The 20,156-nt window shown below is 42.5% G+C and overlaps 1 protein-coding gene across 1 annotated transcript in view; it reads left to right on the top strand.

Moving 5' to 3' along the window:
• LOC126263295 (armadillo repeat-containing protein gudu) overlaps positions 1-20,156 on the top strand; it is a 174,129-nt gene that overhangs the window by 16,701 nt on the left and 137,272 nt on the right. The window contains exon 3 of the mRNA XM_049960382.1: positions 3,609-3,818. Coding sequence (XP_049816339.1) covers positions 3,609-3,818 — 210 coding nt within the window. The remainder of the gene's footprint in view (positions 1-3,608; positions 3,819-20,156) is intronic.

Below are 20,156 nucleotides of genomic sequence, written 5' to 3' on the forward strand. Positions count from 1 at the left end.
TGCAGCACTAACTTATGGTCATGAGTATTTATTAAAGGATTTTCTAAAACTATATTTGATTTCCTATTTATTGCAATGTATGTATCATCTGCAAACAGAACAAATTTGGTACCTGGTAATGTTATTGATCAAACACGGATCATTGACATAGGGTCTTTTCGAGAAAATTAAGAACCCTAAGACGTAACCTTGTGGAACACCAAATGTAATTAGTTCCTTGTACAATGATGATTGAAAGCGTAATTCAGGGCTCTTTCTATTGACATCTTATGTTTCCTGATACCATTCGAATCATTTTGCAGCATTTCCTGTTACACCGTAATATTCTGATTTTCTTTGAAAGATTTTGTCATTCACACATTACACGCCTTCAGTAAATAACAGAATATATTAGTATCATTTAATTTATTGTCAAAAAATTAAGTATGAGGGGCAGTCAAATGAAAATGAGACAGATGGAAAAAAGTATCTAAACTGTTGATTATTTCTAAAGTAATCGCCATAGGTGTTAAAACATTTGTCCCGCTTTGAGACAAGATGGTCAGTACCTTCATGGAAAAATGTTTGCAGTGCTTACAGAACCATGATTGAACCCTGGCGAGATCCTCTTCGTCTGAAGTAAATCGACGCCCACAAATGTATTTCTTCACGGCTCCCAAACTATGGAAGTCGCATGGGGAGAGGTCGAGACTGCATGGACGATGTGTGAGGATTTCCCAGCAAAACATCTGAGCGTAATCCAAACGCCTAGGAATGTCGACAGGCGGCATCATTCTGTTGCAAGATAATGACCACCCATATGTTGCCAAGATTGTTTCAAGGAAACCGCAGACGTTTCGCTGAGAGGCCCTTGCACATCCTCTATACTCGTACAGTCCCAGTCTCTACCAAAGCGATTTTCATAATTTTGTATCCCTGAAGTGAGACTTTCTGACTGTCGATTTGCTTCGGACGAATAGGTGCACGCCTGGGTTGAATCATGATTCCTCTGTCAACTGCAAACATTTTTTTCCATGAAGGCATTGAGCGCCATGTCTGACACTGCCATAAATATATGATGACTGTCTGAAAAGTATCCGACCTTTAGCCAGAAAAAGTATTTCGAATACCTGACGGGGTTGGGACCCAAATCCCCTTCAAAGTAGGCCCCCCTGTGCTTGCACACACTTAGCCCACCGATCCTTCCACTGCTGGAAACACCTCTGGAAGTCTTCTTTTGGAATGGTGTTCAGCTGCGTCGTTGTGCTCCGCATTCTCTCTTCTCTACTCTCAAAACTGGATCCTTTCAGTGGCGTCTTCAATTTTGGAAACAACCAGAAGTCGCAAGAAGCCATGTCTGGAGAGTAGGGGGGCGGCGAACGACTGTAATTTGTTTGGCCAAGAAATTGTGGATCGAGTGGGATGAATGTGCGGGGGCCATGACGTGATGCAGTTGCCAGTTTTTCGCCGTCTACATATCTGGTCTTTTGCGCCGAACTGCATCACGGAGTCGCCGGAGAACATCTTGATATTACTCCTTTGTCACTGTTTGTCCTTTCGGTGCGTATTCGTGATGCACAATTCCACGGACATCAAAGAAGACAGTCAGCATCCCCCTGATTTTGCTTCGCACCTGCCGCACTTTCTTCGGCCTTGAAGACTCGGGATGCTTCCATTGCGACGACTGTCTTTTTGTTTCTGGTCCGTACCCGTACACCCATGACTCATCTCCAGTTATCACGGTGTTCAGAAACCCGGGATCAGTGTTGGTGATGTCCAGAAGTTCCCGTGAAACGTCAAAACGGAGGTTTTTTTGTTCCGGCGACAACAATTGGGCACGAATTTCGCAGCCACTTGGTGCATATTCAAATCATCATTCAAAATTGGATGTGCAGAATCTTTACTCACTCCAGCCTCTTGCGAAATCTCCCGCACGGTCAAACGACGATCTGCCATCACCAAATTTTGCACAATCAGCTGCACTCCCAGCAGTTTGGGGCCTGCCAGACCGCTGGTCACTCTCCGCTGATGTGCGGCCATTTTTGAATCGGTTGAACCACTCCTTAATTTGTGTTAAACCCATCGCATCTTCTCCAAACACCTGCTGATTCTTACGAATTGTTTCGCTTTGAGAATCGCGAAGCTTTTGATGAAATTTGATGCAGTATCTTTGCTCAATATGTTCAGTCATCTTGAGAGAATCGGTAATCCGACGAAGACGTTGTGTAGCACCCCACTCAGCGACCGACAGGCAGCCAATGACGCGCTGGAAGGCGGGGAGAAAATTCACAAATGCGCATAAAGGTCTCTCTTTTCCTTTACTATGTACAGTGGCGTCGCGCTATCGTCTCTTTTGCGAGGGAAAACCAAAGGTCGGATTCTTCTTAGATAGTCCTCGTATTCACACTTATGGCAGTTATTTTTGAAGTAACAAACAGTTCACTTACTTTTTCTCATCTGTTTCCTTTTTAGTTAACTGCCCCTCATTCATTCTCACTGTATGCGCGAGGACCCTTCTCAAATATCTGAACACTTTAGACTTCCAAACTGTGACGCCGATATTACCGGGTGATCAAGAAGTCAGTATAAATTTGAAAACAGAATAAATCACGGAATAATGTAGATAGAGAGGTACAAACTGACACACATGCTTGGAATGACATGGGGTTTATGCAGGATGGCGCTCCACCCCATATTGCTAGACGCGTGAAAGATCTCTTGCGCGCGTCGTTTGGTGATTATCGTGTGCTCAGCCGCTACTTTCGTCATGCTTGGCCTCCCAGGTCCCCAGACCTCAGTCCTTGCGATTATTGGCTTTGGGGTTACCTGAAGTCGCAAGTGTATCGTAATCGACAGACAGCTCTAGGGATATTGAAAGACAACATCCGACGCCAATGCCTCACCATAACTCCGGACATGCTTTACAGTGCTGTTCACAACATTATTCCTCGACTACAGCTAGTGTTGAAGAATGATGGTGGACATATTGAGCATTTCCTGTAAAGAACATCATTTTTGTTTTGTCTTACTTTGTTATGCTAATTATTGCTATTCTGATCAGATGAAGCGCCATCTGTCGGAAATTTTTTGAACTTTTGTATTTTTTTGGTTCTAATAAAACCCCATGTCATTCAAACCATGTGTGTCAATTTGTACCTCTCTATCTACATTATTCCGTGATTTATTCAGTTTTCAAATTTATACTGACTTTTTGATCACCCGGTATATTTATTCATAGTCAGATGCTTAAGCGCATATCACTTTTGGTGGTCAGTTTCTTTAGTTATTTGTGCACGTGAATGTGGTGACGGTGGTGGTTGTGGTTGGTGGGAAGGGGTGGGGTGGGGAGGGGATATTTATTTGAGTGGTTAGATGTTGTATAGATGTATAAATATGATTGACTAATTTGAGTGTTACACCCATCAGTAATATCCAAGTAAAAACATGAATAAATGTTCTTTCTCTTCTGATTCATCGAATGAACTTGAAGTTCTAAGACAGATGATGAAATATCAAAATAAGTCCTGCCGTAAAAGAATGGTGTAAAGCGTTTATACTAGCAAGAACAGGATTCTCGTCATTTTAAAAATATTTTGCACAAAACAGTAGTTTCTCTCTTATGTTTACAGCTTGGCTCCCTTTCCGTCCTGAGCAAAATCTCCACAAACACAGACGTGAGGCGGTGCGTCACCGACCTAGGAGCCGTACCTCTGCTCGTGAACATCCTTTCTGATCAGGCCAAGCACCTGCAGATCCTGGCCGCGGAGACGATTTCGAATGTCGCTAAGGTTAGAAAGGCCAGGAGGAGCGTCCGGCGGTGTGGCGGCATCCCCAAGCTGGTGAGTAAACGTACACAAATGTCTAGCTAAGAGCGTAACTGACAAGGGAACCTCCCCATCGCACCCCTCTCAGATTTAGTTATAAGTTAGCACAGTGGATAGGTCTTGAAAAACTGAACACAGATCAATCGAGAAAACAGGAAGAAGTTGTGTGGAACTATGAAAAAAATAAGCAAAATATACAAACTGAGTAGTCCATGCGCAAGGTAGGCAACATCAAGGATAATTTGAGTTCAAAAGCGCCGTGGTCCCGTCGTTAGCGTGAGCAGCTCGGAAACCAGAGGTCCTTGGTTCAAGTCTTCGCTCGAAGGAAAAGTTTAATTTTTTATTTTCAGACAATTATTATCTGTCCGTCCGTCCGTCCGATGCGAGGTAACTGCGCCGTAGTATGGGGACGCTACACCTAAACAAACATCGAAACACACTTTTTTGGGAGTGATTATCACATCCACAAGAAAACCTAAATCGGGCAAGGTAGAAGAATCTTTTTACCCATTCGCGAAGTGTACAAGTTAGGTCATGTGACGCACATGCCGTCACCAGTGTCGTATAGAATATATCAGACGTGTTTTCCTGTGGAGGAATCGGTTGACCTATGACCTTGCGATTAAATGTTTTCGGTTCCCATTGGAGAGGCACGTCCTTTCGTCTACTAATCGCACGGTTTTGCGATGCGGTCACAAAACACAGACACTAAACTTATTACAGTGAACAGAGACATCAATGAACGAACGGACAGATGATAACTTTGCGAAAATAAAGAAAGTACACTTTTCACTCGAGGGAAGACTTGAACCAAGGACCCCTCGCTCCGCAGCTGCTCACGCTAACCACGGGACCACGGCGCTCGTGAGCTCACACTCTACTTGTTGCCTATCGTGCGCATGGACTACTCAGTTTGTATATTTTGCTTATTTTTTTCATAGTTGCACACAACTTCTTCCTGTTTTCTCGATTGATCTGTGTTCAGTTTTTCAAAGGCCTATCTGAGGGGGGGGGGGGGGGGGGGGTGCGATGGGGAGGTTCCCTTGTGAGTTGCAGCTCGACCAGGAGAAGTGGGCTGCACGTTTTGGAACCGCCTCAAGAGTAGCACGCTCTCGGCGCCTGTGTTCGTTACAGCATTGCTTTCCTTCTACAGAAACGAGAATAATAGAGACGATAAGATATTGCACATAATGGGTTGTACGGGCTTCTTTTAATTTATTAGGTCTCCAACTTTGCTTCCGCCGTTTTGCAGTAGATGGCATTACTGGAAAGTAGTGGCGCAAGTCGTAGGTCGCAAGTGTCATACAGTAAGCTTAGGCATTTGAGAACATAACGCAAATATTAGTCGATTTCCGATTGCATCTTAAAGTTGTTCTCGGCTGAATATGTCAACTTACGACCCTAGTTCTCGTCATCTGCGGGAGGTTTTAATTTTCTGCTTCGATATGAAGAAATATGCGGCTGAGGCTCATAAAAAGCTGGGTAAGGCCTATGATGAGACGCCTGTTAGTGACAGAACTTTGCAGAAAATGGTTGTGAAAGAGAGAAAGCTGTCCATGTTTGCAGCATGACAGTGCTCGACTCCATTTCGCAAAACCCGCCAAAACATACCAGGAAACGTTGAAATGGGAAGTCCTACCTCACCCGCCGTATTCTCCAAACATTGTTCCCTTCGACTACCAAGTTTTTAGTTCAATGGCACACGACCTGGCTGCCTAGCGCTTCCTGTCATACGAACAATTGCAAAATTGGATCGATGCATGGATCTTCTCGAAAGACGCCCAGTTCTTCCGCCGCGGGATTCGTATGTTGCCTGAAAGATGGGAGAAAGTAGTGGCCAGCGATAACCGATACTTTGAAATGTAATTTTTTTGTAAGATTCTCACAATAAAGTCTCGAACTTTGAGAAAAAACGGCGGAAGGAAAGTTGTAGTCCCAGTATCCCACTACCTAACTAATTAAATAATTAGAATTAGATATAAGGAATGTACCTGTGGTGACACATTACTGCGTCGGGCTTATTTAGATTACAAGTTGTGCCCCTCTAATTGTTGCAAGTGGAGGGCAGCGTTCACCAACTCGTAACGAGAAGGTCCAGCAGCAAACTTTATGCAGTTTCCCTAGCTCAAGAGGAGGCGATTCGTTTACCTTCTGTCGTATAAAGCTGACTCGATAGCCTCATTGGTTTTCTTCTTCGCCAGTCGCCGATTCTAACATGCACACAACAAACTGCGAATGATGAAATGGCAAGTGGGAAAGTTGCATCGCTACTTTAATTTAAGTCTCGAAATAAAAGTTCCATTTACTTTCTTCTTTCTTTCTTCGTTTGGGTCATCTAAGGACCACGCACCAATTTCAATGCTTCCTTCTTTGTAGTTCTTTCTTTTTTCTCCAGTATTCTTTCATCGTTTCACTATGTATCCTGTTTCTCTCCTCGGACCATTTTGACCCTGTCTTCTTCTCCATCTTGCCTTGGAATCCTTCCATTTTTAACACTTTCCTCTTGAAATTCTCTCTTCCTGTTGCATCTTCTTCATTTATGTTTTTTTCTTTACAAATCTTTCCTAACGTCTTGAATCCAAGCTAGTGTTCGTTTCTTGTCCCAAAGATATTTAAAAATCTGTTTGGTTAACCTGTTGCTGTTCATTCTGTATAAGTGTCCAAAAAATAGCAATCGCCTCTTTCGTAGTGTTTCATTTACGTTTCCTATGTTGCGATAAATTTCTTCATTGCTTCTTAATTCCCATACCTCTGTATTTTTTGGTGCTCCAAGTATTTTTCGAATGATTTTTCTTTCTAGGACTTCAATTTTGTATAATTTGCAATTCAGTACTAAACATTCACTTGCATAAAGGCATTCCGATTTTACTACTGAGTTGTAGTGCTGTATCTTCAGATTTTTAGACAGACACCTTTTGTTGTAGACATTCCTAGTTATTCCATAAACATTTTATGTACTCTTTTTTCTATAGCGAATTTTTCTAAGCCATTTTCTTGGATGATTTCTCCCAAATATTTAAATTTATTTACCCTCTTTATCTGGCCAATATCTGATGTTAGGGATTCCGGAGCATTTTTTATATTTGCCATAAATTTTGTTTTTTTCTACAGATATTCTTTAACCTGGTTTGTTGGCTATTTCTTCTAAGAAACTGATTTGTATTCAATCATTTGTTAAGTTTTCAGAAAGAATGGCAACATCATCCGCAAATGCTAAACAGCGAATTTCAATATTTTTCTTTTTAGTTCCCAGTCTGATTGGGGATTCTTTTACTTTTTGTTCCCATTCTCTTACTATTTTCCCTAGTAGGCAGTTAAAGAGGTGTGGAGACAGGCTATCAGCTTGCCTAACACCTGTTTTTATGATGAATGCCTTCAATATTTCACCCTGAAACTTTACTTTTGATTAGATGTCTGTGAGCGCTTCACGAATAAGGTTTGCTAATTTATATTTGATGTCAAATGCTCTGATCACTTTATCTAGTATTTCCCTATCAACTGAGACAAATGCTATTAAAAATAAGGAAAAAATAGTCTTTAGAGCCAGTTTAATCGTAATACTTGGATATATGCCACATGCAGGTGTTCCACACAGAGATGACAAAAGTCATTGGATAGCGATATGCACATTCACAGATGGCGCTATTATCGCATACACAAAGTATAAAAGGAAAGCGCATTGGCGGAACTGTCATTTGTACTTGGGTGACATGTGAAAAGGTTCCGACGTGATTGTTGCCACACAACGGAAATTAACAGACTTTGAACGCGGAATGGTAGTTGGTAGTAAGGGATATACCATTTCGGAAGACGCTAGGGTATTCAGTATTCCTAGATCCACAGTGGCAAGAGTATGCCAAGAATACCAAATTTATAGTTTTCAGTGATAACAGACAAGCAACACTGCGTGAAATAATCGCAGAAATCAATGTTGAACTACGACGAATGTATTGAAAGGTCTCTGTTGGATTCCTTTCATGTTAATTTCTTAAATCTGTTGTCATTTACGGCATAAATTCCTCTTCTAAATTTACTGTGGCGTTTCTGACTGTCTGGGAGGAGACTGAGTAGTGGAACGTGTTACTTTTACACATAAACCAGAACGATCTGTCACACTACTACACTTTAAAACACAGTTTATACGTAATTCATGTGACACAGTCTCATACGGAACCTACATCCGCTTTCTTTTATATACTGTATATGATAAGATCCTGTCATCCCCCTTCCCTTCTGTGTGAGAGGATGAATGAGCAAATGTGTTTCTAGTTGCATGCTTGAGGGTAGCAGACAAGCCTGTCTGCTAGAGAACAGTAGGACCAACGTCGGAACAGGTAGCTACGCTTTCTAAAAGCAAAGAGGTTTCTATCCTTAGTATGGTCCTGTCCGTCTCTTGTCATGTTGGTATAGGAAGCTGCCCCTCTGGCCACTTCCGTTTGTATTTGTGAGCCACCCCTCAGGAAGGGACCACGGCAGTCTGTCCGCGGCGAGCGTCTGAAGTGGTAAGATCTCCGGCTAAGCGCGTGTCTACTAAGTCCGTAGGACAATGGATTTCTTAAGTTCAGCCTAACTGAAAATTTAATCACCTTTATTTCAGGTTTAGCTCTAAAATATCTAATGTTATCTTAAATTGCAGCGCAGTGTAATTCTCGTGTGAAGTTCAGATTATTTTCCGGTAGTTGCTTTGTCACTACTTTGTGAGTAAAGTGGAACTACGTGTTGATCAGTAACTCTAACTAAGATCAATCTTAAATGCGAATGCTTGTGTGATTATAACGTCTCGTCTTGACAATATTTTTCAATATAGCAACTTTTCTTTATGTTCAACCCACGTGGGATGTACTTTGCGAGACCAGTACCACGTGCTTATATAACTGTTTGACCCATCAGGTTAATAGTAAGACGTTAGTAACCAGTTTGAGGTTTTTCTTTTGTAAATTGCTTTTCGATCTAATTTATTTTAATTATCAAAATTATTGTGGAGTTATACGCTGTGTGTAAACCAAGTTGACCACGTGAAGCATGTGGTGTAATCATCAAAGTAGCCCTCAGCTATTCTTTTTGGGAGGATTTCACAGAGAGTTAGTATGAATTTAGTATACCAGTGTGTGGTAATTACATGACGGACAGGATTGTGCTACGAACGTAATTTCTTTGGGTGAAAATTGAATCGGTTGGTTGTGGTTAATTTCCTCTTGCATATGTTTCAACGTTCTTCGTGTGTTATTTTATGAATGCAGTGTTGTATGCAGTCTCCCAATCTTGGCTCCATATTTGATGTGTTCCGTAAGATTACAATCTCACATTTTCACAATCCTAAATAAGGCACCAGCTTAGTTATGAATCGAGTTTAATATGCTGAAATTTCAATGATCAATCTTAAAATAAATTTCCAAATATAAACTGATTTCTTTCTTTTTATTTAAATTCTCTTTTATATATATATATATATATATATATATATATATATATATATATATATATTACCGGTTGTTGTATGACTATTAAAAGATTATAATTAATGTTAGTCTGTTTGGGAATTTGGTAAACCTAGACTAGATAGCTGGTGAAACAGTTGCGCAGTAATGCAAGGTTAACTTCCCCAGACAGCTCACAGCTTTTAACCCGCTTTTATTGTCTATCAGTACCGCTTTCATAGCGAATTAAAGCAACAACATTACACATTTAAGTATCCGTTAGGACAATGCGGCGAAATTTGGCATTAATGGGCTATATAGCAGCAGACAGACGCGAGTTCCTTTGGTAACAGCACGATATCGCCTACAGCGCCTCTCCTGGGCTCGTGAACATATCGATTGGACCCCTGACGACTGGGAAACCGTGGCCTGGACCGATGAGCCCTCGCTGAAGTTGGCAAGAGCTGATAGTAGGGTTCGAGTCTGGCGCAGACCCCAAAAAGCCATGAAACCAAGTCGTCAAAAAGGCCCTGTGCAAGCTCGTGGTGGCTCTATAATGGTGTGGGCTGTATTTACATGGAATGGACTGGATCCTCTGGCCAAACGGAGCGGACCATTGACTGGAAGTGGTTATCTTCGTCTACATGGAGACCACTTGCAGCCATTCATGGACTTCATGTTCCCAAACAATGATATCACCGAGCCACAATTGTTCGTGACTTGTTTGAAGAACATTCTGGACAATTCAAGTGAATGATTCGGCCACCCAGATCGCTCGCCATGAATCCCATCTAACATATGTGGCACTTAATCCAAAGCTCAATTCGTGCAACCGGTCAGGGTGGCCGAGCAGTTCTAGGCGCTACAGTTTGGAACCGGACGACCGCTACGGTCGCAGGTTCGAATCCTGTCTCGGGCATGGATGTGTGTGGTGTCCTTAGGTTAGTTAGGTTTAAGTAGTTCTAAGTTCTAGGGGACTGATGACCTCAGAAGTTAAGTCCCATAGTGCTCAGAGCCATTTTCAATTCGTGCACAACTTCATGCACCGCCAACACTTTTACAATTATGGACGACTGTACAGGTAGCATGGCTCAATATTTCTGCATGGGAGTTCCAACGACTTGCTGAGTCCATGTCATGTCAAACTGCTGCACTAGGAAGAGCAAAAGGTATCCCATGACTTTTATACCCTCAGTGCGTTGTTCAATGTTTAAAACGTTTTCCCTACTGTTTAAATGACAGTACTAGAATCAAAGTTCACGGAAGCCCATATCGTTAACGTCGATATGCAGCAGGATTTTGGAACATATATTGTGCTCGAACATTATGAATTACCTCGAAGAAAACGGTTTATTTACACTCAGTCAACATGGGTTTAGGAAACATCGTTACTGTGAAACACAACTAGCTCTTTATTCACATTAAATGTTGAGTGTTATTGACAAGGGATTTGAGACGATTCCGTATTTCTGGATTTCCGGAAGGCTTTTGACACGGTACCACACAAGCGGCTCGTATTGAAATTGCGTGCTTATGGAATATCGTCTCAGTAATGTGACTGGATTTGTGATTTCCTGTCAGAGAGGTCACAGTTCGTAGTATTGACGGAAAGTCATCGAGTAAAACAGAAGTGATTTCTGGCGTTCCCCAAGGTAGTGTTATAGACCCTTTGCAGTTTCTTATCTGTATAAACGATTTGGGAGACAATCTGAGCAACCGTCTTCGGTTGTTTGCAGATGACGCTGTCGTTTATCGACTAAAAAAAGTCATCAGAAGATCAAAACAAACTTTCGGAACGATTTAGAAAAGGTATCTGAATGGTGCGAAAAGTGGCAGTTGACCTTAAACAACAAAAATTGTGAGGTCATCCACATGAGTGCTAAAAGGAACTCGTTAAACTTCGGTCTAAAAGACGTAAATTCAACTAAATGCCTAGGTATTACAATCACGAACAACTTAAATTGGAAGGTACACACGGAAAATGTTGTGCAGAAGGCTAACCAAAGACTGCGTTTTATTGGCAGGACACTTAGAAAATGTAACAGACCTACTAAGGAGACTGTCTACACCACGCTTGTCCGTCCTCTTTCAGAATACTGCTGCGCGGTGTGGGATCCTTACCAGATAGGACTGACGGAGTACATCGAAAAAGTTCAAAGAAAGGCAGCACGTTTTCTATTATCGCGAAATATGGGAGAGAGTGTCACAGAAATGATACAGGATTTGGGCTGGACATCATTAAACGAAAGGCGTTTTTCGTAGCGTCGGAATCGTCTCACGAAATTCCAATCACCAACTTTCTCCTCCGAATGCGAAAATATTTTGTTGACACCGACCTACTTGGGGAGGAATGATCACCAAGATAAAATAAGGGAAATCAAAGCTCGTACGGAAAGATATAGGTGTTAATTCTTTCCGCGCGCTATACGAGATTGGAATAATAGAGAATTGTGAAGGTGGTTCGATGAACCCTCTGCCATACACTTAAATGTGATTTGCAGAGTATCCATGTAGTTGTAGATGTAAATATAGATGTAGAGTCTAGTCTTCACTTATCAAGCACCACTGCAAGCTCACGGATATCTCCACACGACTTTAATGAACGCACGAGGTCGCAAACACGAATAATCGCACATAAACGAATAATGCTGTCACTTAAGTTGAAATAAAATATCGGCTCGCAATAAGTATATAGTGTCGGCCGGGCTACTAGTTAAAGACTGGCTAGTGAGGTAGCAGTCAACGGCCTTGCCGCAATGGTAACACCGGTTCCCGTCAGATCACCGAAGTGGAGCGCTGGTGGCCTAGGATGAGTGACCATCCGACCTACCGAGCGTTGTTGGCAAGCAGGGTGCACTCAGCCCTTGTAAGGCAAACTGAGGAGCTACTCCATTAAGAAGTAGCAGCTCCGGTCTCGTAAACAGTCATACGGCCGCGAGAGTGAGTACTGACCACATGCCCGTCCACATCTGCTTGCAGTGACGACTGTGGACTGAGGACGACACGGTGGTCGGACGGTGAGGTTGGTCCCTCATGGCCTGTTCGAGCGGAGTTCAGTTTAGTTTATAGTGAGCTAGTGAGTCGCTCCTGCCTACTCAGGGCACGTTTCTGATTGGTCAGTTTAATGGGCCAATGACTGACAATATTGTGCAGTATTACCTGTCAGTACCTCTCAGATCCTGAACCATCTGTAGCCTACATAGACGAAACTTCAGATCATCCAGTAAGCGGACCAATGAACGTCGTGACAGTTGCAAAGTTCGTGCACGTCGCCGTGATAAACGCCTGGGACTTTCTTCAAGCGATATGTACGATATAAGTTTTCACACGTTCGAACATCTAATTCTTCATTTGTGTGGCCATAGTGTCCGTAGTTGCTTTATAATTCTTGAAGGTATTTTTGTTCTGTCGTTGCAACTGCAAAAATGCGTGATTTTTTTACACACTAGATACCTACTAGCAAAACAAATGAAGTCACAGCTCACCCAGTACTATAAACTAGAAAATGATAGAACAATCAGAAATACCACTCAACTACTAGAACATATAATAGACACTCAAATCCCTGACACAGCAATGTTGCTCTCCTTTGATGTAGAAAGTATGTACAGTTGCATCCTTGTTAATGAAACCATACATATAATTGAAGGGAACCTGAAAACACACAACCAGCTACTTCATGAACACACAGATTAAACAATAAAATTGTTACAGTTAATAACACAACAAAATTATTTTAAATTCAATCAAGAATACTAAATACAAGAAGGTTTACCAATTAGTTCACCTATTTCAGGAACATTAGCCAATATTTTCATGAATCACATAGAAAAATTAATATTTGAAGACATAATAACAAAGAAAAGCTACGACGTTATCAAGTGGTACAGATACATCGATGACATAATATGCGTGGTAGATGAATCTAGAAACAGAATACAGCAACTACACAGAGACATAAATACTGTATGCAAAACTATAAAGCTCAAATAGAAGAAGAAGAAGAAGAAAACACACTCAAATTTTTAGACATAACCATAAGAAAAGACAATAATAAACATACATTTGACATATACAGAAAGCCCACAACAAGTGACATTATCTTAAATACAACCTCAAACCACCCACAGAACCACAAACAAGCAGCAATCAGATACATGTTAAACAGGCTGAACAGAATCCCCCGAAACACTTCTAATTACCAGAAACAGTTAGCCATTCTAGAACAAATAGCATTAAAAATGGACACAAAGAAACAATGGTAGGCAAACTAAACAAAAGAATTAAGAGACAAATAATGAAAAACACTAACCAAACCACACTAACTCGTACAACTTGCACTACAACAAAAAAATGGCATACAATGACCTACCACAACAAATTCACTCATAAAATAGGTAACATATTCATAAACAAGGCATAAACATTGCTTACAAAACAAACAATACCACATAAAAGCACAGCCCAAAACTGAAATCAACACGCCAGATACCAGCAATCTGGTATCTGTCAGCTCAGTTGCAGAGATTGAGAGAAGATATACATTGGAATGACTGGCAGGACTTTCGAAAAAAGATACAAAGAACACATCATAGCATTTAAATGCGGCACTAATCATTCAACATTTGCCGATCATCTAAAAGAAAATTCCATAGAAACACGATATGAATATCATAAAAATCAGTAAAGACAGACACCTCCTCCATTTCCAAGAAAATTTCCACATACAAAAAGCACTAACACAAAATAGCTGCTCAATGACCAGATGAAAATTACTAACCAGACTCTATGTAGAATAATTGATGAAATTACAGGAAAAAGAGCCTTTTCCAACCTTCACCCCCTCCCACTCAACCACAGCCCTCCCCCCCCTCCCCCACTTACAGTTTCATTTCACTTCTTGCTCCTCACCTACTCCTCTAACTCACATTCCATCACACTGCTACACTATGTGATCAAAAGTATCCGGACACCTGGCTGAAAATGAGCTACAAGTTCGTGGCGCCCTCCATCGGTAATGCTGGAATTCAATAAGGTGTTGGCCTTGATGACAGCTTCCACTCTCGCAGGCCTACGTTCAATCAGGTGCTGGAAGGTTTCTTGGGGAATGGCAGCCCATTCTTCACGGAGTGCTGCACTGAGGAGATGTATCGCTGTCGATCGGTGAGGCCTGGCACGAATTCGGCATTCCAAAACACCCCAAAGGTGTTCTGTAGGATCCAGGTCAGGATTCTGTGCAGGCCAGTCCATTACAAGGATGTTATTGGCCAGTAACCACTCCGCCACAGGCCGTGCATTATGAACAGGTGCCCGATCATGTTGAAAGATGCAGTCGCCATATTCGAATTGCTCTTCAACAGTTGGAAGAAAATGCTTAAAACATCAATGCAGACCTGTGCTGTAATAGTGCCTCGCAAAACAACAAGGGGTACAGGTCCCCTCCATGAAAAACGTGACCATACCATAACGCCACGAACCTCCGAATTTTACAGTTAGCGCTACACAGTCTGGCAGATGACTTTCACAGGGCATTCGCCATACCTACACCCTGCCATCGGATCGCCACACTGTGTACCGTAATTCGTCACTCCAAACAACGCTTTTTCACTGTTCAATCGTGCAATGTTTACGCTCCTTACACCAAGCGAGGTGTCGTTTGGCATTTACCGGCGTGATGTGTGGCTTATGAGCAGCCGATCGAGCATGAAATCCAAGTTTTGGCACCTCCCGCCTAACTCTCATAGTACTTGCAGTGGATCCTGACGCAGTTTGTAATTCCTGTGTGATGGTCTGGATAAATGTCTGCCTATTACACATTACGACCCTCTCCAACTGTCGGCGGTCTCTGTCAGTCAAGAGACGAGGTCGGCCTGTACGTTTTTGTGCTGTACGTTTGGCTTCATGTTTCCACTTCACTATCATATCGGAAACAGAGGACCTCGGGATGTTTAGGAGTGCGGAAATAACACAAGTGGCACCAATCAGCTGACCACGTCCGAAGTCCGTGAGTTCCGCGGAGCGCCCCGTTCTGATCTCTCACAATGTCTAACGACTATTGAGGTAGCTGAGATAGAGTACCTGGCAATAGGTGGCAGCACAATGCACCTAATATGAAAAACGTATGTTTTTGGGGGTGTTCGGATACTTTTGATCACGTAGTGTATACAGGGTGGTCCATTGATAGTGACCGGGCCAAATATCTCACGAAATAAGCATCAAACGAAAAAACTACAAAGAACGAAACTCGTCTAGCTTGAAGGGGGAAACCAGATGGCGCTATGGTTTGCCCGCTAGATGGCGCTGCTATAGGTCAAACGGATATCAACTGCGTTTATTTAAATAGGAACCCCCATTTTTATAACATATTCGTGTAGTACGCAAAGAAATATGAATGTTTTAGTTGGACCACTCTTTTCGCTTTGTGATGGATGGCGCTGTAATAGTTACAAACGTATAAGTACGTGGTATCACGTAACATTCCGCCAGTGCGGACGGTATTTTCTTCGTGATACATTACCCGTGTTAAAACGAACCGTTTACCAATGGCAGAAAAGGTGGATACCGTGTTAATGTATGGCTATTGTGATCAAAATGCCCCACGGGTGTGTGCTATGTATACTGCTCGGTATCCTGGGCGACATCATCCAAGTGTCCGGACCGTTCGCCGGATAGTTATGTTATTTAATGAAGTGTTCAGCCACATGTGAAACGTCAACCACGACCTGCAACAAATGGTGATGCCGAAGTAGGTGTTTTAGCTGCTGTCGCGGCTAATCCGCACATCAGTAGCAGACAAATTGCGCGAGAATCGGGAATCTCAAAAACGTCGGTGTTGAGAATGGTACATCAACATCGATTGCACCCGTACCATATTTCTATGGAATTGCTTGCCGACGACTTTGAACGTCGTGTACAGTTCTGCCACTGGGCACAAGAGAAATTACGGGACGATGACAGATTTTTTGCACGCGTTCTATTTAGCGATGAAGTGTCATTCACCAACAGCGGTAACGTAAACCGTCATAATATGCACTAGTGGGCAACGGAAAATCCACGATAACTGCGACAAGTGGAACATGAGCGACTTTGGCAGGTTAATGTATGATGCGGCATTATGGGAGGAAGGATAATTGGCCCCCATCTTATCGATGACAATCTAAATGGTGCAATGTATGTTGATTTCCTACGTAATGTTCTACCGATGTTACTACAAGATGTTTCAGTGCATGACAGAATGTCGATGTACTTCCAACATGATGGATGTCCGGCACATAGCTCGCGTGCGGTTGAAGCGGTATTGAATTAGCATATTTCATGACAGGTGGATTGGTCGTCGAAGCACCATACCAAGGCCCGCACTTTCACCGAATCTGACGTTCCCGGATTTCTTTCTGTGGGGAAAGTTGAAGGATATTTGCTATCGTGATCCACCGACAACGGCTGACAACATGCGTCAGCGCATTGTCAATGCATGTGCGAACATTACGGAAGGCGAACTACTCGCTGTTGAGAGGAATGTCGTTACACGAATTGCAAAATTCATTGAGGTTGACGGACATCATTTTGAGCATTTGTTGCATTTATGTGGTATTTACAGGTAATCACGCTGTAACAGCATGCTTTCTCAGAAATGATAAGTTCACAAAGGTACATGTATCACATTGGAACAACCGAAATATAAAACGTTCAAACGTACGTACGTTCTGTACTTTAATTTAAAAAACCTACCTGTTACCAACTGTTCGTCTAAAATTGTGAGTCATATGTTTGTGACTTTTACAGCGCCATCTGTCGCAAAGCGAAAAAAGTGGTCCAACTTAAATTCATATTTCTTGAGGTACTACACGAATATGTAATAAAAATGGGGGCTGCTATTTCAAAAACGCAGTTGATATCCGTTTGACCTAGCGCCATCTAGCGGGCCAACCATAGCGCCATATTGGTTTTCCCCTTCCAGCTAGACAAGTTTAGTTCTTTGTAGGTTTTTCGTTTGACGCTTATTTCGTGAGATATTTGGTCCGGTCACGATCAATGGACCACACTGTATACATAAATGATCTGGCGGACAGGATAGGCAGCAATCTGAGGTTGTTTGTTGATGATGCTGTGATGTACGGGAAGGTGTCGAAAATGAGTGGCTGTAAGATGATACAAGATGACCTAGACGTAACTGCTAGTGGGTGTTATAAATGACAGCTGGCTCTAAATACAGAAAAATGTAAGTTAACGTGGATGAGCGGGAACAACAAACCCATTATGTTTGGATACGTCATTATTAGTGTCCTGCTTGACGCAGTCAGGTCGTTTGAATATCTGCTCGTTAATTTGCAAAGTGATATGAAACCCTTTGAGGATTGCGGAAGGGAAGGCGAATGGTAGACTTTGGTTTGCTGGGAGAATTTTAGGAAGGTGTGGTTCACCTGTAAAGGAGACCGCATTTAGGACTCTATTGCGACCTGTTATTGAGTACTACTCGAGTGTTTGGAATCCACACCAGATCGGATTAAAGGAAGACATGGAAGCTATTCAGAGACGGTTACAACAACACGCAAGTGTTACGGAGATGCTTCAAGAACTCAAATGGGAATCCGTGGAGGGAAGGCGATGTTCTTTTAGAGGAACCCTTCTGAGAAAATATATACAGGGTGAGTCACCTAACATTACCGCTGGATATATTTCGTAAACCACATCAAATACTGACGAATCGATTCCACAAACCGAACGTGAGGAGAGGGGCTAGTGTAATTGGTTAATACAAACCATAAAAAAACGCACGGAAGTATGTTTCTTAACACAAACCTACGTTTTTTTAAATGGAACCTAGTTAGTTTTGTTAGCACATCTGAACATATAAACAAATACGTAATCAGTGCCGTTTGTTGCATTGTAAAATGTTAATTACATCCGGAGATATTGTAACCTAAAGTTGACGCTGGAGTACCACTCCTCCGCTGTTCGATCGTGTGTATCGGAGAGCACCGAATTACGTAGGGATCCAAAGGGAACGGTGATGGACCTTAGGTACAGAAGAGACTGAAACAGCACATTCCGTCCACATGCTAACACCTTTTTATTGGTCTTTTTCACTGACACACATGTACATTACCATGAGGGGTGAGGTACAAGTACACACGTGGTTTCCGTTTTCAATTACGGAGTGGAATAGAGTGTGTCCCGACATGTCAGGCCAATAGATATTCAATGTGGTGGCCATCATTTGCTGCACACAATTGCAATCTCTGGCGTAATGAATGTCGTACACTTCGCAGTACATCTGGTGTAATGTCGCCGCAGGCTGCCACAATACGTTGTTTCATATCCTCTGGGGTTGTAGGCACATCACGGTACACATTCTCCTTTAACGTACCCCACAGAAAGAAGCCCAGAGGTGTAAGATCAGGGGAACGGGCTGGCCAATTTATGCGTCCTCCACGTCCTATGAAACGCCCGTCGAACATCCTGTCAAGGGTCAGCTTAGTGTTAATTGCGGAATGTGCAGGTGCACCATCAATCTGATACCACATACGTCGACGCGTTTCCAGTGGGACACACTCTATTCCACTTCGCAATCGAAAACGGAAACCACGTGTGTACGTGTACCTCACTCCTCATGGTAATGTACACGTGCGGCAGTGAAAAAGACCAATAAAAAGGTGTTAGCATGTGTACGTAATGTGCTGTTCCAGTCTCTTCTGTACCTAAGGTCCATCACCGTTTTCTTTGCATCCCTACGTAATTCGGTGCTCTCCGATACACACGATCGAACAGCGGAGGAGTGGTACTCAAGCGTCAACTTTAGGTTACAATATCTCCGGATGTAATTAACATTTTACAATGCAACAAACGGCACTGATTACGTATTTGTTTATATGTTCAGATGTGCTAACAAAACTAACTAGGTTCCATTTAAAAAAACATAGGTTTGTGTTAAAAAACATACTTCCGTGCGTTTTTTTGTGGTTTGTATTAACCAAATACACTAGCCCCTCTCCTCACGTTCGGTCTGTGGAATCGATTCGTCAGTATTTCATGTGGTTTACGAAATATATCCAGCGGTAACGTTGGGTGACTCACCCTGTATAACCGGCATCTGAAGCTGACTGCAGAGCAATCCTACTGTCGCCAACATACATTTCGGATAAGGACGACAAAGATTAGATACGAGAGATTAAGGCCCATATGGAGGCATATACGAGTTGACAGCTGATTTTTCCTCGCTCTGTTTGCGAGTCGGACAGGAAAAGAAATGCCTAGTAGTGGTACAGGGTACCCTCCGCCACGCACCGCACAGTGGCTTGTGGAGTAGATGTAGGCATTTCTGATCGGCGGCAGTGCTACATGTTGTGCTGGCACTGCAGAAGGCACAGCTATGCTGAGAACAGAAGTTACTGGTACTAACCCAGCAGCAGCCTGTGACAAAAGCGATCGTATCCAGGGAGGAAATCCTGAGCCCAAAATCTGGCTGAGGCACCTGATAACGGTGCAGCACACTGTTACATTGTGGAGGCCATGGCGTAACTAGACTATAATGCAGCTGCAAAAAAAAATTAGTGCCCGTGCAGATCGTTATCTTTTTATCCTCAAAAAACTAACAGTCGTATTTGTTTGTAATTACCGTAAGGTGTTATTACAGTCTGTTTCCGTCTTTTTTAAGCTCTGTGTATTCTTGCACATCTTTTTCATATCACATACGTACCACTGATGTAATAACTACTACGAAAATCAAATGTGGTAGAAAGGAAACGAATGGAGAAAAACTGTCAGCTGCATCGGGACATTATGCACATCGAGACTTTATTAGGTATCAGCAGCAGGATTCGAACACGTGATCTTCTACTTACTAGCAATTGTGTAAACCACTGGACCACCCACAAACAGTGTTTATCGCAAATGCCCGCACAATGTCGGCACGCTCCCCGGCCGACTCACGCTGCCG

Source organism: Schistocerca nitens, chromosome 6 (genome assembly GCF_023898315.1).
Source record: "Schistocerca nitens isolate TAMUIC-IGC-003100 chromosome 6, iqSchNite1.1, whole genome shotgun sequence".
In the NCBI taxonomy this organism is placed as follows: domain Eukaryota; kingdom Metazoa; phylum Arthropoda; class Insecta; order Orthoptera; family Acrididae; genus Schistocerca; species Schistocerca nitens.